Consider the following 23,567-nt stretch of genomic DNA (forward strand, 5'->3'; position numbering starts at 1 on the left):
CCCCCTCCCGGCCCGGCGCCCGCCTCCGCCTCCGCGAGGCCGGGGCGCGCTCTCGGCCTCCTTCCAGGTCAGTGCGGAGCGGATCCGGAGCGGTCCCGGGCGGCGCGGGTCCTGGGCGGCAGCCCCGCCGCGCAGGCAGCATGGAAGCGCTGCTGCTGGGCGCGGGGCTGCTTCTGGGCGCCTACGTGCTCATCTACTACAACCTGGTGAAGGCCCCGCCGTGCGGAGGCCTCGCCAGCCTGCGGGGTCGCACGGCCGTGGTGACGGGTAAGTGCGGGCGGGCGCGGGCGGGCTGGCGGGCGGGCGCCGGGACGCGGGGTGGCCGGCCCGCCCGGCTCAGCTCTGCTCCCGCCCGCCGCCCGCAGGCGCCAACAGCGGCATCGGGAAGATGACGGCGCTGGAGCTGGCGCGCCGCGGCGCGCGCGTGGTGCTGGCCTGCCGGAGCCGCGAGCGCGGGGAGGCGGCGGCCTTCGATCTCCGCCAGGTGAGAGGGGACAGGGAGGGCGGGCGCGGTGGCCGGACACACCCGGGCACCGAGGGTGAGCAGGGAGGCGCCACAGCCCCGGCAAAGCAGGGAATGGTAATGAGGAGCAGAGCAGCACAGCGGCAGGAACAGCATGTGCCAAGGTCCTGAGGCAGGAGAGCTGGTCTGATCCATGAAGCAGCAAGGAAAACAATGGCTTCAGGAGTCCGGATAGTAGAATAGGAGGCAACGCGCCAAATGAAAGGGGCGGAGACACAGAGGCAAGGTCAAGTTCTGGAGAACTTAACAGACCTGCAAATTTCATAGACTGTTCAGTGAAGAGCCAATGAGAAGGTAGCGTTTGGGGAGGAACCTGAGGTGGCAGTTCAGTGCCTGCACAGAGGAGCCAAGAGTGGATGAGACTAGAAAGAATGTCATAGTATTTAGGCTTTGCATTAATTGGCAAAAGGAATGATGTCCGTGCCCGACATTAGGTAACTTACAAATAGTGATTTATTTATCCTCACTACAGATCTGTGAGTCTGCTCTTGTTACAATTTTTCCTGTTTCATAGTGAGGGGATGAGTCCCAGAGAGATCAAATAGTTTGCTTAAGGTCACCCCGTAATATCGAGGCCAAGTCAATATTTATGTCCAGAGCCCTTCTATCGAGCCACTCATTACAGTGTGTTCGGGGGATCCTGGCAAGAGCAGGAGATGGGCCCGAAGGATGTGGTGCCTGGGGACAGGGAAGCGGCGCCAGGTGATAAGCCCAGCCCTTGCCACTCCACAGGAGAGTGGGAACAATGAGGTCATCTTCATGGCCTTGGATTTGGCCAGTCTGGCCTCCGTGCGGGCCTTTGCCACTGCCTTCCTGAGCTCTGAGCCACGGCTGGACATCCTCATCCACAATGCCGGTGAGGGGCAGCAGGTCTGCAGGGGGTTGGCGGGTGGCCAGGGGCAGCCATCCCTTCCAGCCAGGCTTTGCGGGGGCCAGTGGACATGTGGGAAGGATGTCCCCTACCGCCATCTCACAGATGGACACACACAGGCCTGTGGGGCTCCCTCCGGAGCAGTACTGACTGACACCTGGCCCCTGCCCCAGGGATCAGCTCCTGTGGCCGGACCCGGGAACCCTTTAACCTGCTGCTACGTGTCAACCACGTCGGCCCCTTCCTGCTCACACACCTGCTGCTGCCGCGGCTGAAGGCATGTACCCCCAGCCGAGTGGTGGTGGTATCCTCAGCGGCCCACCGGCGCGGGCGCCTCGACTTCACACGCCTGGACCGCCCGGTGGTGGGCTGGCGGCAGGAGCTGCGGGCATACGCCGACAGTAAGCTGGCCAACGTATTGTTCGCTCGGGAGCTCTCCACCCAGCTTGAAGGCACCGGTGTTACCTGCTACGCGGCCCACCCAGGTGAGGCCTGGCTCCTTGACTGCTCTGCTTTGATTTCACTCCCCTTCCCACCTCCCCTGTCCCCATTCTGGGCGACTCAACCTCTCACTGAACCTCACAGTCTCAGTAGGAAGGCAGCCTGGTTCGAGGGGAGATCTGTCCCTTGCTGATACTGGAATCTATTTTTTATTATTATTATTATTATTTTTGCTTTTGGGTCACACCCCGCGATGCACAGGGCTTACTCCTGGCTCTTACTCAGGAATCACCCTGGCGGTGCTCAGGGGACCATATGGGATGCTAGGAATCGAACCCGGGTTGGCCGTGTACATGGCAAAAGCCCTACCAGTTATGCTATTGCTCCAGCCCGATACTGGAATCTTTATGTCTTAGAGGAGGACCTTCATGGTTCTGGAGTCCACTTGGGCTACCCACAATGCTTCCAGTACCAGAGATCAAAGCAAGGCCTTGTGGGGCCAAAGAGATGGTGCAGTGGGTACTGTCTTGCACACGACCAACATAGGTTTGATCCCCACGTCCCATATGGTCCCCCAAGCCCACCAGGAGCAATTCATGAGTGCAGGGCCAGAAGGAGCCCCTAAACATTGCTGGGTGTGGCCCAAAAAAACAAACAAAAAAGCAGGGCCTTGTGTGTGCCAGGCTCTGGCCACACCTATCTCTAGTCCTGGAGAACTTTGAGCTATCTTCCTGTTTTCCTTTGCTATTGTTCATGGATCCAGACTGTCTATCTGGGCTATTCCTCTCTCATACAAGTTTGGGGTGGCTGTAGCAGTGAATAAGACTCAGGTTCTCACCTCAAGGAGCCGTCCATGGGACTGAATGGACTATAGTGTGATGATGAAAGCTAATAGCTCTTCATTCAAGAAGATTTACAGGTTGGAGAGAGTCCAGCAGTTAGGACGCTGACCAGCTCAGTCACTGACACCACATAGAGTCCCCTTGAGGTCTTAAGGTTCCTGAGCCAGGAGTAAGCCCTAAGCACTGCTGGGTATGCCCCTCCACACACTAAAAAAATACCCAAAAGAGAAAGAAAGTAAGTCAGTTAGCAGGGTCTGCTGATTGGTAGAGCTTAGCGGTAGAGCACTTGCCTTGTAAGTGTGAGACCCTGGGTTCCAGCTCCAGCATCACAAAAAAAAGAAGGGACTGGAGAGATAGTACTGTTGGGTAGAGCACTTGCCTTGCATGCAGCCAACCGGGGTTCAATCCCCAGCATTCTATATGGTCTTCCGAGCACCACCGGGAGTAATTCCTGAGTGCAGAGCCAGGAGTAACCCCTGAGTACCACTGGGTGTCCGTGGGTGTTGTCTTCGCTCCCCCACCCAGCCCTGTTCAAAAAAAAGAAGCAGCAGCATTTCTGGGTATCTGTTATATAGTAGGCACGGTGCTGGGTTTATAATAATAAACGAAATAAGGATCCTATCCTCGTAGAGTTCACACTCTTAAGAAGAGGAAAGAGCTAATAGATAAATAGACATGACAGGTGTAGGTCAGGGTCTACGGGGAGAGAAGAAACAAGGGAACCATATGGGATGCTGGGAATTGAACCCAGGTCTGCTAGGTACAAGGCAAATGCTCTACCCGCTCTACTATCGTTTCAGCCCCAGGGGACGTGCTGTTTTGTTATGTCAGTGAAAAAAGACATTCCCCGAAGGTGATGAATCAGCCAGGATGCTTTCTGCAGAGAACAGTGTAAAGAACAGAGCAAATGGCAAGTGCAAAGGCCCTAAGACAGTGTCTGATGTGCCGGAGAAAGAACAGGGAACCTGCTATAGAGTAGTGAGAGTGGAGTAGCCAGAGACTTGGCATTGACATGTTTGGGCCTTTAGTCTGAATACAGTGACTAGTGAATGAGAAATGACTAGTGAATGAGATCTACCTCTAGTGTTAGAACAGGTTACAGGGTAACACGGCCATTCCTTCCCTTCTTCTTTTTTTTTTTTTAATGGAGTTAGGGGTTGAACTCAGGACCTCACAAATGTATTGCAAGGTCTCTAACAATGAAATATGTCTCTGGCCTCTGGAATATTATTTTCAAATCTTTTGCTCTACCATTTAGTGGATATGTGACTTTGGGCAAGTGATTTTTTTTTTTTTTTTTTTTTGCTTTTTGGGTCACACCCGGCGATGCTCAGGGGTTACTCCTGGCTCTACACTCAGGAATTACTCCTGGCAGTGCTCTGGGGACCATATGGGATGCTGGGAATCGAACCCGGGTCGGCCACGTGCAAGGCAAACGCCCTACCTGCTGTGCTATTGCTCCAGCCCCCATTCCTTCTCTTCTTAATATACTTCATTTTAGGTAATTATTGCCTGACTCATTAGTAATGTTAGCAATAATGATAATCACAACTAACTTTTAATAGTTTTTTTTCTTTTTTGGGGGGGGTGGATTGTTTTTAGGCAGCATCCAGCAGGGCTCACTCTTACTCCTGGCTCTAAGCCTAGGGCTCATTCCTGGCGCTGCTCGAGGAACCATATAGGGTGTTAGGGATTAAACCCAGGTCGACAGTGCAAGGCAAGTGCCCTACCCACTATACTATCTCTCTGGCCTCGCACATTTTTATTACACTTCATTTTTTTATTACACTTCATTTTCTAACGTCCAGAACAGTAGTTGGCAGGCAGGGCATGTGCTTGCAGGAGAGCCCTTGTGTGTGTGAGGTCTTGAGTTTGATTCCTTGTACTCACGAAAAAATTTGCTTTTTTTTTGAGGTGGGTGGGGGTCACACCCAGCAATGCTCAGGAGTTACTCCTGTCTTGTCATTCAGGAATTACTCCTGGCAGTACACAGGTGGACTATATGGGATGCCGGGGATTGAACCCAGGTCCGCCATATGCAAGGCAAACACCCTACCCACTGTCCTATCACTCCGGCCTGTGCTCACAAAAAAGTAAAAAGAGACAAACCAGTGGTTGGTCTACTACAGGTCGTAGATATTCTTTATTTTGTTTTGTCAGGAGGAGGAGAATTAGGCCACACCTATCAGTGCTTGGAGGCTTCTCCTGGTTCTGGGCTTAGGAGCGACCCTTGACAATGCTCAGAGGTGCTAAAGATTGAACCTAGGGGCTGGAGCGATAGCACAGCGGTTAGGGCGTTTGCTTTGCACGAAGCCAACCCAGGTTCGAATCCCAGCATCCCATATGGTCCCGTGAGCACTGCCAGGGGTAATTCCTGAGTACAGAGCCAGGAGTAACCCTTGTGCATTGCTGGGTGTGACCCAAAAAGAAAAAAAAAAGATTGAACCTAGGCTGGCTGCTTGCTCAGCATGTGCCTTACCTCCTACACCATGGATGTTAACAGACGTTTGCGGAGAATGATGAGATGTCTCAAAGAACTGTGCGTGCAGGAGCCCCGAGTTGGATCAGCGGCTCCATGTGATCCCCATCCTCTGGCTCATACCTAGAGTTGTTCCCAGCACTGCTAGGTATGACCCCCAAACCAAAAATAATAAAATAATAAGCATTTGCTGGTTAGACAAAGGAAGCACACCTGAGCTAGAAAAAAAATTGAAGAGGCTGGAGTGATAGTACAGCGGATAGGGCACTTCCCTTCCACGCAGACAACCTGGGTTCAATCCTCGGCATCCCGTAAGATCCCCCGAGCACAGCCAGGAGTGATTCTGGAGTCCAGAGCCAGGAGTAACCCCTGAGCATTGCCAGGTGTGATCAGTCCTCAAAAAAAAAAAAAAAAAATGGGGGCTGGAGCGATAACACAGTGGGTAGGGCATTTGCCTTGCCCATGGCCAACCCAGGTTCGATTCCCAGCATCCCATATGGTCCCCCGAGCACCACCAGGAATAATTCCTAAGTGCAGAGCCAGGAGTAACCCCTGTGCTTCTCCGGGTGTGACCCAAAAAGCAAAAAAAAAAATGGAGAGAGCATTGTTTCAGGCAGGGACAAAGCCTGAGTAAAACTAGAAGTAGTGACCACAAGCAGTTTGGATGGAGAGTCCAAGGCTTGCTGCTGGTAATGAGTGAGATCACTTACTAAATACCACTCTGACTTCCCTGGAACCGGCTTGTGTTCCCTAAACCTTCTAGTCCTGCTGGGATTTTTTTTTTTTCCTCTTTGGGTGACTCACATCCGGTGACTTATAGGGGTCACTCCTACATAGGGGTCATTCCTGAGTCCTCTGCACTCAGGAATTACCCTAACGATCCTCAGGGGACCATATGGGATGCTGGGAATCGAACCTGGGTTGGCTACATGGCCGGCCGCATGCAAGGCAAATGCCCTACCCCTTGTGCTATCACTCCGCCCCAGGACTTATTTTTTTGTTTGGTTGGTTGGCTGGTTTGGGGTTTCTTTTTTGGTTTTGGTTTTGTTTTTTTAATGGAATCACTCTGAGATATAGTTACAAAGTTGTCCATGACTTTCAGTCATACAATGTTTCAACATCCATTCCTTAACTAGTGCACGTTTCCTGCCACCATGTCCCCAGTTTTCCTCCAGGTCCCCCACCCCCTTTCACCCCGCCTCCCAAACCTTACCCCTCCCCACCCCGCCCTAAGCCTGCCTCAATGGCAGACATTTTTCTTCTCTCTCTCCTGTTTGTTTTTTTTCCTTTTTGGGTCACACCGGTAATGCACAGGGGTCACTCCTGGCTCATGCACGCAGGAACTACTCCTGGCGGTGCTCAGGGGACCATATGGGATGCTGGGAATCAAACCCAGGTCGGCCGCGTGCAAGGCACTGTGCTATCGCTCCAGCCCTCCTGTTTGTTTTTTTGTGATCACACTGGTGGTGCTCAGGGGCTCACCCCTGCTCTGTGCTTAGGGATCACTCCTAGTGGTATTAAGGTTCAAACCCATCTTGGCTGTGCACTCCGGCCCACCCAACCTGCTGTACTGCCTCTCCTTTCCTTAGCCCTATCCCTTTTTTTTTTTTCTTTTTGGGTCACACCCGGCGATGCACAGGGGTTACTCCTGGCTCTGCACTCAGGAATTACTCCTGGCAGTGCTCAGGGGATATACGGGGTGCTGGGAATCGAACCTGGGTCAGCCACGTGCAAGGCAAATGCCCTACCCGCTGTGCTATTGCTCCAGCCCCCCCTTAGCCCTATTCTTTTGAGTTTTATTAGATTTTGGTTTTGAGCACACACCTGGCCACCCCCAGGGTCTATTCCTTTCTTGGTGTTTGGGGGAGCATTCAGTGCTAGGGCTCCTGCATGCAGAGCCATCTCCCCAGACCTCTGGCCCTGTTCTTGTCACTCTTACCTTGGGACCTCACACACTGCCCTCCCCACTTTCTTTTCTTCCTGTCCACAGGGCCTGTGAATTCGGAACTATTCCTCCGCCATGTTCCTGGATGGCTGCGCCCACTGTTGTGTCCACTGGCGTGGCTGGTGCTACGGGCACCCAGAGGGGGAGCCCAGACACCCTTGTACTGTGCCCTCCAGGAAGGCATTGAGCCCCTCAGCGGGAGATATTTTGCCAACTGCCGTGTGGAGGAGGTGCCCCCCGCTGCCAGAGATGACCGGGCAGCCCACCGGCTGTGGGAGGCCAGCAAAAGGCTGGCAGGGCTTGGGACTGGGGAAGAGGCTGAATCTAATGAAGACCTGGAACCTGAGGCCCCAGGGACCCCATCTCCTCCCAGCAGCCCCCATCCTGAGGGACCTACGGCTTCTGAACCCCGCCACGGCCCAGACTTGTGTAAACTCACACACCGACTTGTGGTTAAAGCTGAACCTGAGCCCCAGGACTCCTAATGCCCCATTGGCACTTGGTGGCACTTGAAAACCATAGGTGTGTGCCAGCCTGGGTGGTTGACGTTTTTTTACTTCCGTGGTTCCTGCCTGGGGCTTGAAGGTATACCCTGGACCCCTGGTCTCTGGGTCGAAGGAACTAATGGGTCATTATTTCTTCCCCAGAAAATCAGCCACCCCAGATTGAGAGGTGGCAAGTCAAGTGCCAGGCGCCGCTTCTCTTTAGCTGCCCTATGCTCAGGCCCGCCTTCCCCTCAGTGGTGCCGCTCGGTTGTGGAGAAAGGGCCTGGGAATGAGTCACTTGATGCCCTGCCAACACTGGGGGTGCCCCAACCGGCCCGTTAGCGACCAGGTAGCTAATAGGTAGGTGAACGTGCCCGATTGCCCGATTTCCTCGTGGCCGGAGGGGAGTGGGGGGGGGGAGAGGGGGTTCAGGGCCGGGCCGCGCAGGGGGTGGCGGCGGGGGCGCGGCAGGAGACCCCAATAAAGCGTGCGGACTGGCCGGCTGGGCTCGTTCCTGCCGCGGCGCGGCCCCGCCCTCCGCCGCACACTTCCGGCGGCGGGGCTGCGGCGGCCCAGGGGGGCGAGCGGGCGGCGCGGGGGGCGGCGGGATCGCTGGGCGCGGCCGGCTGCTGCTGTCCGGCTCTGCGCGCTCCCCCAGGAGCCACGGCCCGCGGCGCCATGGGGAACTGCCACACCGTGGGGCCCAACGAGGCACTGGTGGTCTCAGGTGAGGGGCCGGCGGGGCGGGGGCGCGGGGTGCTTTGGCGCGTGCTCCTGAGTCCCCCGCTCCAGAAGGGCCCCTGCGCTGCGTGCCCCGCGCCCGCGCGCGCCCCGCGGGGGCCTCTCCCCACCCCACCCCCGCTACGTTGCGGCCGCTGTTTACTCCCTTTCCCCCGCCTCCTCCCGAGCCCACCGTGGTTCTGGGGGGTCCCGAGCAGAAGCCGGGGGATCCCCGGAGGGAGGGGCCCGGCGGTTTCTGGAAACAAACACAGCGGTCTGGCGGGGTGCCAGCGCCCGGGGCTGGAGAGGGGTCGCGGCGCCCGCGAGCGCAGGTGCCCGGGGAGGGGCGCGGGCGGCCCTGGGACCGGGCTCCGGCCCCGGCGTGCGTTCCGACCCGTTCATTCCAGCCAGGCGGGGCTTCCCTGGTGCAGACCGCCCGGGAAGGCGCGGGCGCGGCCTCTACAGGTTGGGTAACCGGCCTTGGGGCTGTGCATCTCGGCCGCAGGACGCTGCAGGCTCGGAGCTTGTCCCTGCGCTTTGGTGGGGCTCGGGAGGGCCGAGAGCCTGTGGCCTTCACGCTTCCTGTTGATTCGGGTTTGGGTCTCTCTGGAAGATGGCTGCAGCCTTTCCAGCCCGGCGCACAGGTGCTGGGGAGGGGCGGCACTTCCCACCCGCCTGCGTCCCTGCTGTCTGGCTTCCCAGGAGCCGCGCTGCAACACGGTGCCCAGTAGCTCGGGGCTGGCCACCGAGCGGGGAGGTGGCAGTGGACTAGGCCGGGCCCAGTAGCAGCCCACCTCACGAGAGGGTGCTGGGGGCAGCCTCATTGGAAACTTTTAACCCAGAACCTTACTGCTGACCCAGGCTGCGTCGCGAAATCAATGCCTCCTCTCCTCCCCGGGACAGGAAATCCCCGCTCTCTCCCAGACCTGGACGCCTTTGAGGGAAATTGGATACTGCACTTCTCTGTAGACTAGAGAGCGGTGAAGTCAGGAGAGAGGCCCAGAGAGCACTACTTGGCCAGATTTTTCTTCTTTCATAAAACCGGGGCTTGTCCTCGCCCCGGCACCTAGCACTGGCTTGAGAACACCCAGTCTGCACTTTTGTTTGTTTGGTTTTTTGTTTGTTTTTTGTTTTGTGCCACACCCAGCGGTGCTCAGGGCCTACTCCTGCCTCTGCACTCAGGATTCACTCCTGCTGGTCTCGGGAGATCATACCAGATGCCGGGAGATCATACCAGATGCCCAGGAAATCATACCAGACGCCCGGGATCAAATGTGGGTGGGCCAAGTGCAAGACAAGTGCCCCACCCGCTATACAGTAGCTCTGACCTCTGCACTTTCTTCTTATTTTTGTTTTATTATTATTATTATTTTTTAAGTCACACCCGGCGATGCACAGGGGTTACTCCTGGCTCTGCACTCAGGAATTACCCCTGGTGGTGCTCAGGGAACTATATGGGATGCTGGGAATCAAACCCGGGTTGGCTGCGTGCAAGGCAAAAGCCCTACCCACTGGGCTCCAGCCCCTGCACTTTCTTTTCCTTACAGAGTGTTTTCGCTTTTCCTCTCCCTGGTAGCCCAGGCTGAACTGAGGAGGAAAAAAGATCCAATTTTGTCTTTCTGAAGAGACTTAAGACTGGAGTGTAAAGGGAGCCCTTGAGATGAGCTTTCGGTTGCCCAGAATCTGGTCTTCTAATCAGAGGCCAGCGCAGGGCTCACTGTGAAGCTGTTTCAGGGGTGAGGAGAGGAGGCCTGCTGAGAATGGAAGGTGCTTCAGTCAAGAGAGAGAGAGAGAGAATTGATTGGGGTTATACTTGATTTATAGTGCGTTGGGAGTGGGGGTGATGGCGCTGAGATATGACTCTCTCTAACTTGTGAACTTCCAGCCTGCCCTCTTGCTTACCTAGCCAGCATCTAAGGCCAGAAGCCTCTCAGTCCAATTGCAGGCGAGTGCTAGTGCATTGCATGCTCATCTTTTCCACCTGAAAAGTCTAGATTCTTTTTTAGTTCAGTCACCCTCTTCTTATATAAAACCTTCTCAGGGCTGGGGCGATAGTACAACAGGGAGGACACTTGCTTTGCCATGGCTCTCCAAGTGTTCGATCCCTGGCATCTCATGTCATCCCTAGAGCCCCAGCAGGAGAGATCTTGGGCGCAGAACCAGGAGTAAGCCCTGAGCACCATGGGTGTGGCCAAACAAACGGTTAAGATTTTTTTTATGGCTTCTAGAAATTCAAAAGGATATCTAAATATCACGTACCTCTCTCTACGGTAGGTCCAGAGGTTCTCAAACTGGAGTTTGTGGGTAACATTTTTTGTTTTGGTTGGGTGGGGGGGGGGGCACACTCAGCAGTGCTCAGGGCTACTTCTGGGTCTGCGGTCAGAAATCATTTCTGGTGGTGCTCAGGACTGACCACATGTGGTGTCAGAGTTGGCTATGTGCAGGGCAGGTTTACCTCCTGTAATATTTCTCCAGCCTCTTGCGGGTAGCATTTTTGTTTGGTTGGTTTTTGGGGGTTTGATTTTTGATTTGTTTGTTTTAAGGCCACACCCAGCGGCGCTCAGGGCCTGCTCCTGGCTCACTCCTGGTGCAGCTCAGGGACCTTATGTGGTGCCAGGGGATCCAGCCAGGCTTCATTCAGCTGCGTGCAAGGCAAGGGCCCTCGCAGGGATGCAGTCACTCCAGCCCCTTGTTTGTTTTTTGGACCACACCCAGCTCTCTGTCCTCGCAACTCTTGTGACTAGGGATCAACCTACGATTCCCCGCCTGCAAAGCATGCATCCACTCTACCCTTTGAGCTATCTCTCCAGCCCCCGAATTTTTTTTCTTCAGTGCCAGAGATCAACCCAGTGCCTCACTCATACTTGAAAGGCAAGTGCTCTGTTGGTGAACTATGTCCTGAGCACCTGTGGTTAGAATTTAGGGATCTGAATTTCGATGGGAGAAGTAAATTTTTTTTTACTTTCACCAACCTTAATGAAAATTCAGACATTTTCTATGATTGTGAATGGGGGCAAAAGTACTTTTTTTCCCCTCTAATTTTTTTAATTAAGTCATTGCAAATTACAAAGTTATTCATGATTTGGTTTCAGTGTACAATGCTCCAACACCAATCCCCTTGCCAGTGTCCATTCCCTTCCATCAGTGTTCCCAAGTTTCCTTCTGTCCCCATCAGTAAGTCTTGATAGTATTAGCAGATGCTCTTTCCTACCCTCTTGAAGGGTTTTGTTTTGTTTGCTTGTTTATTTTAGTTGGAGGCCACACCCAGCACAGTGCTTGGATCAGGCCTGGCCTCCCACATATAAAGCATGTGCTTTTGCCCATCGAACTGTCTCCCCAGCTCTGCCATGCTGCGTTTTTGCAAGTACCCCAAAAATCATCCATATTCCTCACTATTTTGAGATTATGTTTATGGCCGTACCTTCCTGAACATGCCTGTCTTCTCTGAAATTAAGGTATTTCTCATATCTATTGTTATATCTTATTTGACATGTTAATAAAAAGCATCTATTACTGTTTGACATGTTTAGTGATTTTATAATTAATAACTTGTGGCCCTGGGATGTAACTCAGTGCTAGAGTACATGCCTCATATGTGAGGGCTAGGTTTAATCGCTGGCACCACCACGAAAAGAAAGAAAATAACTAGCATTTTGTGTATATATTGTTCATTTACCAACCCTCGAAAGAGGGTTCCTTAAGCACTGCTGGACTCCCACGGAGTAACTCCCAGCCAGGGCTGAAGATCCGTGTACAATACCCGCCTCCCCCCACGTGAGACATGTTTCAATACTCCTTATCTCTCCCCCTTGTAGACTATGGAAGGGCTACATGGAGGAGCTTAAGAGTAGGATGGAAAGAAGTTCTGTGATGCTTTGGCTTGAGCATGGGTGGGGAAGGCAATATTGGTCAAAAAAAAAAAAAACCCTGAACATCACCTGATAGGCTGGAGAACTCACCCCGATGTAGACAGAGGGACAGAGATGAGTCAAGTGAAGAAAGGGAAGTTTATTGGGGTGCACTTCTGGGCTGACTGTACTGGGCCCTGGTGAGGCTGGGATAGAGGTGCGCCCTGAGAAAGACTAAGCAGGATTTTAAGTTGTCTCGGGCAGGAAAAGGGAACAGACCAGTGGGATGGAGCGGTTGGTCCGGCCTTGTTCTCTGTAGGAGGTTGTGAGGAAGCAGGGAATGCAGCCTGGTGGCCTCCTGGGGCCAGGTGGGTCATAAACCTGTGGGGTGGGGGGCAGGCTGATCTTTGATCCTGGGGATGTATTATCTCATCAGCCAGTCATCATTTTCACCATTTGGTCCTGAGCATACCTTATCCTGATGTGGCCCCCAAAATAAATAAACCCTTGGGCCAGAGCAATAGCACATCAAGAAGGTGCTTGCTTGCATGCAGCAGACCAGGGTTCGTTCACCCAACCCCCTCCAGCAGTGATTCCTGAGTGCAGTCAGAAGTCAGTTCTGAGCACCACTGATTGTGGCACAAAAAGCAATAAATAACCCCCCCAAAAAAAGGAAAAGTCAGATTTTAAAAAATAGGAGAGATTGTGGGCCTCACAGCAGAGCAGAGAAGGTCAAGGAAGAGGCAGCGAAGTGTCCCCGCTAGGAATGGTGACCAGGAAGTCCTGACGCAATGCCTTTCGGGGAAGAAGCTGCTGGGGGCGGGGCAGCCTGGCAACCCCAGCTTCCTGTTGCTGCTGCCCAGCTTGAATTGTGACAGCCTGCTCCAGAGGTCAGTGTAGTGAAAGTTAAAAAGATGGACGCCCACCTAAGGCCCCCTACTGCCACCTCCTGCCCAGCTTTGAGAAGTCAGCCAGGCCCCAATCCCCAGCAGGTGACAAGTGAACATGCCATGCTTTCTGACCCTCTTCCAGTTTCACTAGATCCCGAGGTGGTGTAGGTTTCGGAGTGACTGCTTTGACCTCAGCGGCCTCCTCACCTCTCGCCGGGTCAGCAAAGCCTGCAGGAGCATCTCGCCAGCTCCAGCCTCCAGCACAGGGACTTCTGCCCCAGAGAAACTAGCAGACACCTGAGACTGCCTCTCGCTCCTCTTCACACTGGGTCTCTCCCTCTCTGCCCACTCCCCTGCCTCATGCATCTGCACAGCAGTGGACCCAGGACTCTGGCTTGGCCTCCCAGAGGCCAGTCTCTTGGCCTCCCAGACTCAGACACCAGTCTCTAACCCATGGCCCTCCACGCTCTTGGGGTTTCAATTTCTTTCTTCCTCCTACCCAGGACTTGTCTGGTTTGCTCTTCCTTCTGTGACCTGTTCAACTATTGGCCTCACATCCCACCAAACTCAGAGCAGCCTTGTACACTAATAAAGTAGCCACTAGCCACAGATTAGGGGCAGGGGGACAGGGGCAGCAGCACAATGCGTGGGGAGCCATGAGAGGCTGGAAGTCAAACCTGGCCTCATGTGTGCAAGGCTTGCACTCCAGCCCCCAGAAGATGATCACATTCAAAATTGCAGCCATGGGGCCAGAGGGATAGAACAGCAGGGTGCTTGCCTTGTGTGCGGCCAAACCAGATTCGATCCCCATACCACATCTGGTTCCTGAGCATTTCTGGGTGTGGTAAGAAGTAAAATTTAGGGGCTGGAGCGATAGCACAGCGGGTAGGGCGTTTGCCTTGCATGCGGCCGACCCGGGTTCGATCCCCAGCATCCCATATGGTCCCCTGAGCACCGCCAGGAGTAACTCCTGAGTGCAAAGCCAGGAGTAACCCCTGTGCATCTCCGGGTGAGACCCAAAAAGCAAAAAAAAAAAAAAAGTAAAATTTAAAACAAAACAAAATGCAAACTACAGACATACCAGCCACATTTCAAGTGTGAAGTAGCCAAAAGTGGCCCATAGTAGCCCCCTTATGCAAAGCTGTAGGATATGTCCATCCCCACAGAACATTCTCTTAGATGAGATTGCTCTAGAAATTACTCCCTGACAGTTGTCATCGTATCTTGCCTGAGCACTGCAAGAAGCTTCTATCTAATCTCCCTGAGCCTAGTAACTTCCCTTTTTTTGCATAGTGAAGTTTTGTCTCTTTTTTTTTTTTTTTATTTTTTATTTATTTATTTATTTTTTTGCTTTTTGGGTCACACCCAGCAATGCACAGGAATTACCCCTGGCAGTGCTTGGGGGACCATATGGGATGCCGGGGATCGAACCTGGGTCGGCCGCGTGCAAGGCAAACGCCCTACCCGCTGTGCTATCGCTCCGACCCCAGTTTTGTCTCTTTTGAGGCTGGTTTAGACCACACCCATCAGTGCTCAGGGCTTACTCGTGACTCTGCTCGTGATCCCCGACAGTACTCAGGGCATCATATGTGGTAACCAGGATCAATCCAGGGTCAGTTGCAGGCAAGATAAAGTGGTGTTTTTAAAATACATACGAGGAGCTGGAGCAATAGAATCTCGGGTAGGGTGCTTGCCTTCCATGCATCCAACCCTGATTCCATCTTCCACTTCCCATATGGTCTCCCAAGCACCTCCTAGAAGAACCCTTGAGCGTCACCAGGTATGACCGCAAAACAAAAAATAAATAAAAATGAACTGAAACTTGATTGCTCCTACCGTAAAATCTGGTGTGATCACCCCCACCCCATCATAGACACACATATACACATCATATACACACTCTAACAAGGAGCCACCTGCAGCCCCTCCCCCTGCTTTGTACTTAGGGACAATAAAACCACTGAGTAAAACCAAGAAATTGCTTCTGACCTATTACCTTAAAGATACCATCTAATGCTTTCCTGGGTTCACCCAAGTTTGTGAGCATGGAAGTGATGGCACCAATTAGCTTTATTCCAAATCTCCTTTCCTCTGAGTCACGGGCGTTCTTTCTGTTCTGCACTGAATACTGACTGCCTCTTTAGCTTCTACTAAAATTTTCTTTAGGGGCCAACAGTCGGTGGGGCACTTGCCTTGCATGCAGCCAACCAGGGTTTAATCCCCAACACCCCATGTGATTTCCCCAAGCCCTACCTATAGTGATCCCTGCATGCAGAGCTAAGAGTAAGCCCTGAATACCACTGGGTATGGTCCCCAAACCAAAAACTATTAAAAATAAAATTTTCTTGAGCTTGAATTTGACATTCACAAGAGGGTTTACTAACAAGAATTTCAAGAATTGGGCAATAAAATAGTACAGGGTTTGGGGCTGGAGCAATAGCACAGCGGGTAGGGCATTTGCCTTGCATGTGACTGACCCAGGTTCAATTCTCAGCATCCCATATGGTCCCCTGAGCACCGCCAGGAGTAACCCCTGTGCATCATCAGGTGTGACCTAAAAGGCAAAAATAAAAAATAGTACAGGGATTAAGTTGGATTCCAGTTACCACATATGGTTCCCTGAGCTTTGCCAGGAATTAGACCTGGGCACATCAAGAGTGGCCCCCTACCCTCACTTCCGCCCCCCAAAAAAAAGGAGTTTCAAGAATGAATGTCTGTAGCAGAAGCCGAAGTCATTGCAAGATGCAGAATTCTGCTTTGTTCACACAGTTTCTAGGAACCACTTCCTCTTTAGGCCCTTTCCTTTTCTGTTCTTTTTCCCATTGATCCTGTGATTTGGGTTTTGTTTTTTGTTTGTTGAGGGGGGGCACTGGCCACACCCCACACCTAGCTATACTCAGGGCTTACTCCTGGCTCTGTGCTCAGGGATCACTCCTTTTTTGTTTTGTTTTGTTTCTTGGGCCACACCCAGCAGTGCCTAGGGGGTTACTCCTGGCACTGCTTGGGGGACCATATGGGATGCTGAGGATCAACCTTGGTCAGTGCTTGCAGAGCAAATATTCAGGGATCACTCCCGGTGTGACTTAGGGGACCATAGAAGGTGCCAGATCATGCACATGCAAGGCAAGTGCTGTACCGCTTGGTTTGGTTTGGAAGCTTTCCCTTCCCCCTCCCCTCACAAGATGCAGTCATTCCAGAACCCTGCACACAGAGTGTTAGCCTCACCTGTGCACTGTGCCTGAGCAGTGCTTTTACCCTGGCTCCCTCCCCACGTCAGCCCGCCAGCATCAGCCCCCTGCACTCCCTCCCTGCTTAGCTCTAACAGATAAACCACGAAGAGTGCACAAGTCTCAGGAAAAGGCCCCTCCTAATCTCACCTCCTTCAGAGCGGAAACTGAATCACTGTATCCTGAATACAGAAATACTCAGAAGTGGTGGGAGGGCCAGCCATACCCAACAGTGCTGGGATGTAGGAGTGGGGGGGTAGGGAGCCATATGTGGTGCCAGGGATCAGTCTAGGGTCAGCCACATGCAAGACAAATGCTTTAAACCCTGTACAATCTCAGAGCCAGAACAATGTGCTTTTATTTTTTTTTCTCCCTATTTTAATGAATGGTTGAGGGCTGGAGAGATAGTACAGTGAATAAAGCACTTGTTTTGAATGAGGCTGACCCAGGTTCAATCCCTGAAACTCTATATTATCCCCGAGTGCACCAGTATCCTGACCCCTAACGTCCCCACCCCCTCAGATCCCTGAGCACAGAGCCAGGAGTAAGCCTCGAATACTGCTGGGTGTGACCCAAAAAGCAAAAACAAAAAAAGATGGGGGCTAGTAGTACAGCAGATAGGGCATTTTCCTTACATGCAGCTAACCTGGGTTTGATCCCAGCATCCCATATGGTCCCCCAAGCACCACCAGGACTGACTCTGAGCATTACTGAGTGTGGCCCAAAAACAAAAATAAAGGGGGTGGGGGGTGGGGGGAAGGCTTGATGAACAACGGAAGCTTTTTCCCTACCCATTCTGCACACTGAGAATAGCTCTAGAGACACTTTCATATTGAACCACTCACCATAGAGCCTTTTTATGAAATTGCCTTTCTGTCCACCTATATTTCACTCCCTTTAAAGGGGATGTCGTCTGCTTATATATAACCTCAGTGTTTGAACCCGAGCAGTGGGAGTTGTCAGGCGTCAGAACACATAAAAGGGGGCCGGAGCGATAGGATAGAGGGTAGGATGGCTTGACTTGCACGTGGCCAGCCTGACTTCCATCCCCAGCATCCCTTCTGGTACCCTGAGCACAGAGTCAGGAGTCAGCCCTGGTCACCCCTGGCTGTGGCCCACCCCCCAGAATTAAAGAACCGACTGACCGGAAGTGGTTTACTTTGCTCTCCAGGGGGCTGCTGCGGTTCTGACTATAAGCAATATGTCTTTGGCGGCTGGGCCTGGGCCTGGTGGTGCATCTCCGACACTCAGAGGTAAGACCCTGAGGGTTCAAGACCCGGGGTGGGGTTCCAGGGTCCCCCCCTTCACCCCACAGGTCAGCAAGAGCAGCCCCCATTGGCCACACTCCACCTGGGGAGGGGCTCCAAGGAGCATGAGTGCGGCCCGGCTCCCCAGTGGCCACGTGTCTCCCAGGGAACTCAGAGCCTCACCTGGGCAGAATCCCAGAGCCCACGCCCAGCTTGAAGCCTCACCTGCCGGCCCCACATGGAGGCTCCAGGGAGCCAGGACACGCTATGCAGGCTCGGGCTACCTGGCAGAACACGGCTGTACGCTCCTTAGTGGCTCTGGGGCCGCAGCCATCAGAGGCTACAGGAGGGAGCTGAGGAAGTGCGGGGGCGGGGGGGGGGGGGCAGGCTGGGCAGGGCTCCACCTCCTCAGTCTGGGCAGACTTCATGGAGAAAGGGGGCTGGGGGCCTCCTCAGAGTCAGGTCCCTCCCCCCTAACCCCCATATACACACACACACCGGAAGTGAGGTACACCCGCAACTGCCCCCCCAGCACCCCTGCTGGTGACAGGAGAGCAGGTCAAGGGGGCTGCACCCTGCCAGCCACGGTACAGAAGTGGGCAGTGGAGGTGGGGGTGGGGCACGGGGGTCCCGGAGGGAGAGTGGTGGAGATTCCCTCGGAAACAACCCTCCTGCACTCCGCAGAGAGCAGCCCCTTGGCCGCACTGAGCAGCTGGGACAGGAGACTCGAGTGAGCTAAGGGTGCAGGGAGAGTGTGGGGCCCTCCACAGCCCCCTCACCTGCCTGAGAGCCCCCCGGTGGCTTCGGGGTGGGGGCTCCCCGGGGTAGGAGTGGGCCTGCTGCCCTCTCAAGACACGGCTGCCCCGGTGCCACACGGTCCAGAACAGTGTCGTGTGCGAGCCAGCTCGTGACTTGCCCAGAGACCTGTCCTCAGCCCCTGTCGCTGCCTGGGCTTCCCTCACACCATCCGCCCCCAGGAGCAATGCCCCCGTCTGCACCCCCCTCACCAGGCCAGGCGGGGCTTCTCCAACAGCACGCTTGGGAGAGATAGACAGACCACCTTGACCTCCTATAGGAAGCCGATCTCCCCCTCCTCTCCCTGGCCCCCAGCCTGCTTGGGGAAGAGGACCCCAGACCGCGGGCCTGTACTTCCTGAGGCTCCGGGCCATCCTGAGGCCACCCCCCTCGGTGTCAGCCCTCTCACTGCAGGCTCCTGAACTCCCTCCTGCCGGGCCCTGTCCCTTCCCTGAGCAGTTCCGCCCCCTCTGGCATCTGAGCTGCAGCCTCCCACCTCCCCTCTCCCCTCCTGTCCCCCTCACTCCTTCCCCACGAGAGTCTGGTGGGTTCCTGCCTGAGCCAGGGCGAGAGTCCTCTCCGGCCCAGGGCACTAGTGACAGGGCCACAGTGAAGGCAGCCTCTGTCCTTCTGCAGGACCCAGAGCCTGGGGGTGGGGGCTCCACATTTCCCACTGCTCCCGGCCCCCCTGCTTCCACCTCCTCCAGCTTCAGCCTCTGTGCTTTCCTCTGGTGCAGGGAAACTGCCTCCACTGCTGGCGACTTCCTCCTGACCTGCCCATCCACGTGCGGGCAGGCTGGCTTGGATGGACCAGCCAGCTTTGCTCATGTCACCACTTTCTTTTCTGCCTGTGCCTGACTTTTGAAAACTCCAGTGTGGACTCTGCCATCTTCCCCCGTGTCCCTGTGACTATTCAGGCAGAGCACCACCACCACCACCTCACCCAAATTAGTACATCCAGATGGTCCTTCGGGCTTTGCTGGCCCTAAAATGCCCTTTGGTTTTGTTTTTTGTGCTTGGGCCGCATCTTGCAATGCTCAGGGCTCACTCCTGGCTCTGCACTCAGCGATCACTCCCAGCGGTGCTCTGGGGACCATATAGGATGCCAGGGATCGATCCCGGTCTGCTGTGTGCAAGACAAGCGCCCTGCCCGCTGTGCTGTCACTTTGGCCCTGCTCAAATGCCTTTTCTTAGTGATACGTAGCACAGTCAGCCCTCGCTCGGCCTTGTGTCCAGCCAGCATTAATTCCCAGAGAGACCTCGCCACCCCCATCCCCCGCCATGTCCCCCAGTTTCGGCAGACAAGCTTTGCATGTGCTGGAGTGCGGCGCTGAGCTGTCGCCCAGATTCTGCCAGATTCACCTCCAGGAAGAGCGGAGTGGTGGGCACAGGTCATAGCCCGGGCCTTCTGCAGGCTTGTCCCTGGTCCACTCCTGAGAAGGGTTGGGGGGCTCGAGAAGAGACCCAGAGATGCCAGGCCCGCAGGAGGGTGTGTCTCTGTACCCCTCCAGCTCTTGCCAAGCTGGCACAGGGGGAGTCCTGAGCACTGAGCATCCCCACCACACCCCAGGCATCAAGCCTCCGAGCTGGTCTGGTAACCACTGTGTGTGTTTGCTGTGTCCCCTCCTCCCCTTCCCATCCCCCCTCCCTGCCCTCTGGCTGCTCCTCAGACTGTCTCTGGAGGTTATGACCATCCTGTGTCGCTGTGAGAATATTGAGACGTCGGAGGGGGTCCCGCTATTCGTAACAGGGGTTGCACAGGTAATGCCCCACCTGCTTCCTCCTCTGTGTCTAACCTCCTCTCTTCCCGCCCTACGGGGCCTGGCAGGCCGAAACGGAACCGATGCCCTCCCTCCCTACCTCTGCTGCTTGGGGGGCGGGGGGGCCAGGACGGATCCCTTTGATCCCCAGCTCTCGTGTCTTCTCCGGGTGGGCTGTCAGTGGGGCAAGAGTGAGGGATGCTGGGGCTGGCGAGAGGTTCAGAGGGCCGAGGCATATGCCTTCGTGCAGTCGCCCTGGGTTTCATCCTGGGCAACACAGAGTCAGGATCTCCCTTATCCTCCCCTACCCCAAAAAAAAAAATTGCCCCAAGTTGGTGGTCAGTGAGCAGATGTCTTGGATAGTGCTCTTGACTCGGGAATAAACCAAGAAGGCGCAGGCTTCACCCTTCACGGAGCCGACGTGCAGTGAAGGGGAGCGGGGGCAGGGGTGGGGGGGAGAGTTACTTCTAACCCCTCTTGCTGAGGCCTCGTCTCCAGGCACCACTGTTCTCGCAGCCCTTTTCCCAGCCTAACACCCTGAGCTCTGCCCCAGGCCCTCTCCCCACGAGGCCCCCAGATAGATTCCATGGAGAATTCTGTCCCCGGAGCCCCGTGGCGCCCTCTGATCTCCTTCCAGGCCCCCAGCAGAGCCCTGCCATTTCCTGCCCTCATTCTGTACCCATCACCTCTGGTCTCTGGGCTTCACATTCTCCATCCCTGAGATAGAGTTGTGCCTTCTCTGGGCCGTGTAGGTATAGACAGGCGAGGAAAGCAGCAGGTTTGGGGCGCGGGGGGGCAATAGTGCTCAGCGCCCAAGCTTGCCCGTGAGTACACAGCCCTCTTTCGAAGCACAAGTGGCCCCATGTGTCACTCATCGGTGCCACGCTGCTGTCGCTGGTGAAACCCAGTCTCGAGCCGGGACCTTTGGTCACTCCAGGTGCTTCCTCTGCTCCGTGCAGGTTCCCGCCTTCATGTCTCTGCTCATGTGCTCGCTCAGAGTCCCTCTCACTCCCGGGCCCTGTGGGTGCTGCCAGGCCTCTAGCCCGGGAGAAAGCTGATTGTCTGTCCCCTTCCCTCGACACGGGAAGGCCCTGCAGCCTTCTCGGGCGGGCGGAAACCCAGCCTAGCCTCACGCACACACGCTGCCCTCGGTGACAGAGGAGCCACCATCCCCATCGCACCAGCCCTAGGAGCCCCGGGCGGCCGGGCGTCAGGGCAGAGGCCCGGGGAGAGCATGGAGCACCCTGTGAATGGAGAGGGCCCCGCCTACTTCACCTCTGCACTTCCTCAGAAGCCCCCCGCCCCTGCACACTCCCTGCCCACACAGTCGCAGGCATCCAGCTCCTGGTCACCTGTGTGATGCAGACTTGTGCCCCCATGCTTTCAGCGGGGAGCGCTCCTTGGCCAGGAAGCTTTGGCTGCCTGCACCTCCCAGCCGAAGGAAGTGTGTCCCCAGCCTGTGTTTTCCACAGGCGCTGCCCAGGCCCGGGCGGCGCCCGCCCGGCGAGGAGCAGCTGCGGAGCTGCTTCCGTCTTGGTCCGGTGGGGCCCATTTGCCCAGCAGGGCACGGCTTTCAGGCAGCAATTTCTGCAGAGCCTCCCTGAGCATTCTGGGAGCTCTGAGGAGAAAATGGGTGAGGCACCCCTGAGGGCCCGCCCATAGCTGCTCTCGAGGGACCCCCTGGCCTCCCACCCCCACCTCTTCCCTCCTCTTCTTTTGCCTTCTGCAGGCCAGGCTGGCAGGGCAGCAGTCGTGCACACAGGAGTAGCCTACTCACCCTCCTTGGCCCTAGGGTCAGCTGCGCGCTCCCCTGCTGTCCCCCATCAACCCCCCCACCCCCGCCTCACAGCCCCATCCATGGCCCCACCCGAAGTCAGCTGGACCCCCAGCTCACCCCAGCCAAAGGAGTGAAAGACTGGACCCTCCCCGCATTCGAGGCCCGGGGCCCCGAGACCCATGCCCCTGTTTTGCGTTTCTTGGCAGGATTTCCCTAGAGATTATGACGTTGCAGCCCCGCTGCGAGGACGTAGAGACGGCCGAGGGGGTAGCTTTAACTGTGACGGGTGTCGCCCAGGTATAGTAACCCAGCAGCCCCGCGCATGCCCATTGAGCTGCCCCGTCCCCAGGCTGGGCTCGGGGGGAGGAGAAGACGGCAGTCAGGGGCAGACCCTCTCCGGCGCCCCCAGCCCACCTGCTTCCTCCAGGAGAGGCTTGTCATCTCGCCATGGAACCGGAAATTGAACCAGCCCGCCCTGGGCCGCCCTGCCTCCCCCCGTCTGTCCCCCCACAGGACTAACGGACTGACACCCCTTCTCTCCTCAGAGCAGTCTCGCTAACCCCACCCCCGTTCTTTGCAGGTGTCGGAAAGGCTGGTCCCTAGGCCGGGGTGGGGGAGGGGCAGGGAGTAGAGGGCCAGCCCACGCGAGCAGAGGCGCCCCGGACTCAAGGTCACCAGGCTGCGTCACTGGCCCAACCCAGCGCCCGGGCTCCTGCCCTGTCCCCCCAGTCAGCATCACAGAGCAACCACCTTGTAGGCCTTCACCAGAGGCTCAGCCACCTTGGAGGCCCTGGGGAGGGCCTGTTGGCTCCATCCCTCAGGGAAGTCAGGAGGTTGCCCGCCCACCCTGGCGTCCCCCCCGGCCCTCGCCCACCTGTCTCTGCTCGCTTTTCTAGTCTTGTCTGTGTCCCTCTCGCTCGTTTACTCTTCCGCTCTCTCTGCCTCTCGGCCTGCAGTCCTCCCTCCTGTGGGAGCCTGTAAGGAGGAACTGGCTGATGAGGGGGCTGGGGGCTGGAGGGGGTGGGGGTGAGCCCCCCCAGGCCCAGGAGAGAGGCCACATCAGGACCAGCTGCCACGATGGCAGCGTCTCCCGATGTAAGAATCCTGTGGGCCTCCCCCACCCCGGGCCCCTGACACTCCCCACCCCCCGAGTGCCTCCAGGTCTGGGAAAGATGCTCGGGGCACAGCACCCCTCCATGCTAGTGTGCAGGGCGTCCCTCTGCCCCTACCCCCAGCCCGGCTCAGTCACCCTGTGACCACTGGCAGGTGAAGATCATGACGGAGATGGAGCTCCTGGCGGTGGCCTGTGAGCAGTTCCTGGGCAAGAATGTGCAGGACATCAAGAACGTCGTTCTGCAGACGCTGGAGGGCCACCTGCGCTCCATCCTGGGTGAGGGCTGTCGGGGGAGGCGGGAGGGCAGGGGCTGAAGAGCTGAAATTCCTCCCTCCTGGAGTATTTTCTTTGAAGACTCTGGATGACTTGATTTGTTTGTTCTGTTTTGCTTTTTTGGGTCACACCCCCAGCAATGCTAAAGGGTTACTCCTGGCTTTGCACTCAGAATTACTCCTGGCGGTGCTTGGGGGACCATATTGGATGCCAGGGATCGAACCGGGTCAACCGTGTGCAAGGCAAACGCCCTACCCGCTGTGCTATCACTCCGGACCCAAACTCCGGATGACTTGAGAGAAGCGAGGGGTGGGGGCAGTGAGTAGGGGG

At 55.8% G+C, this 23,567-nt stretch overlaps 2 protein-coding genes across 5 annotated transcripts in view; both read left to right on the plus strand.

Annotated features, from left to right (window-relative positions):
- DHRS13 (dehydrogenase/reductase 13) lies at nt 1-17,515 on the plus strand. 2 transcript variants are annotated; one of them, XM_055130966.1, is made up of 7 exons: nt 1-267; nt 366-484; nt 1,256-1,379; nt 1,568-1,879; nt 7,147-7,623; nt 7,749-7,946; nt 17,443-17,515. In XM_055130966.1, exons 1-5 carry the CDS (start codon nt 141-143, stop codon nt 7,584-7,586), a joined length of 1,122 nt encoding a protein of 373 aa, XP_054986941.1. In that variant the 5' UTR covers nt 1-140; the 3' UTR covers nt 7,587-7,623; nt 7,749-7,946; nt 17,443-17,515. The 2 variants fall into 2 exon arrangements, with proteins under 2 accessions (XP_054986941.1, XP_054986940.1); XM_055130965.1 differs by having other exon boundaries at nt 7,147-7,946; nt 17,443-17,514.
- FLOT2 (flotillin 2) overlaps nt 8,156-23,567 on the plus strand; it is a 21,598-nt gene continuing 6,186 nt past the window's right edge. Inside the window, exons 1-4 of one of the 3 annotated variants that reach the window (XM_055130963.1) lie at nt 8,156-8,313; nt 17,443-17,524; nt 19,984-20,074; nt 23,117-23,240. In XM_055130963.1, coding sequence (XP_054986938.1) covers nt 8,265-8,313; nt 17,443-17,524; nt 19,984-20,074; nt 23,117-23,240 — 346 coding nt within the window. In that variant the 5' untranslated portion in view covers nt 8,156-8,264. Of the gene's footprint in view, nt 8,314-17,442; nt 17,525-19,983; nt 20,075-22,056; nt 22,148-23,116; nt 23,241-23,567 lie in introns of those variants that run through there. The other 2 variants (XM_004605016.2, XM_055130964.1) reach the window with 2 other exon arrangements.

The sequence above is a fragment of the Sorex araneus genome, chromosome 3, assembly GCF_027595985.1.
Source record: "Sorex araneus isolate mSorAra2 chromosome 3, mSorAra2.pri, whole genome shotgun sequence".
In the NCBI taxonomy this organism is placed as follows: Eukaryota; Metazoa; Chordata; class Mammalia; order Eulipotyphla; family Soricidae; genus Sorex; species Sorex araneus.

Coding starts and splice junctions, on each gene's coding strand:
- DHRS13 (XM_055130966.1), top strand. CDS start 141: ATGGAAGCGCTGCTGCTGGGCGCGGGGCTGCTTCTGGGCGCCTACGTG. Junction 268..365: donor TCGCACGGCCGTGGTGACGG/GTAAGTGCGGGC, acceptor CGCCGCCCGCAG/GCGCCAACAGCGGCATCGGG. Junction 485..1,255: donor CGGCCTTCGATCTCCGCCAG/GTGAGAGGGGAC, acceptor GCCACTCCACAG/GAGAGTGGGAACAATGAGGT.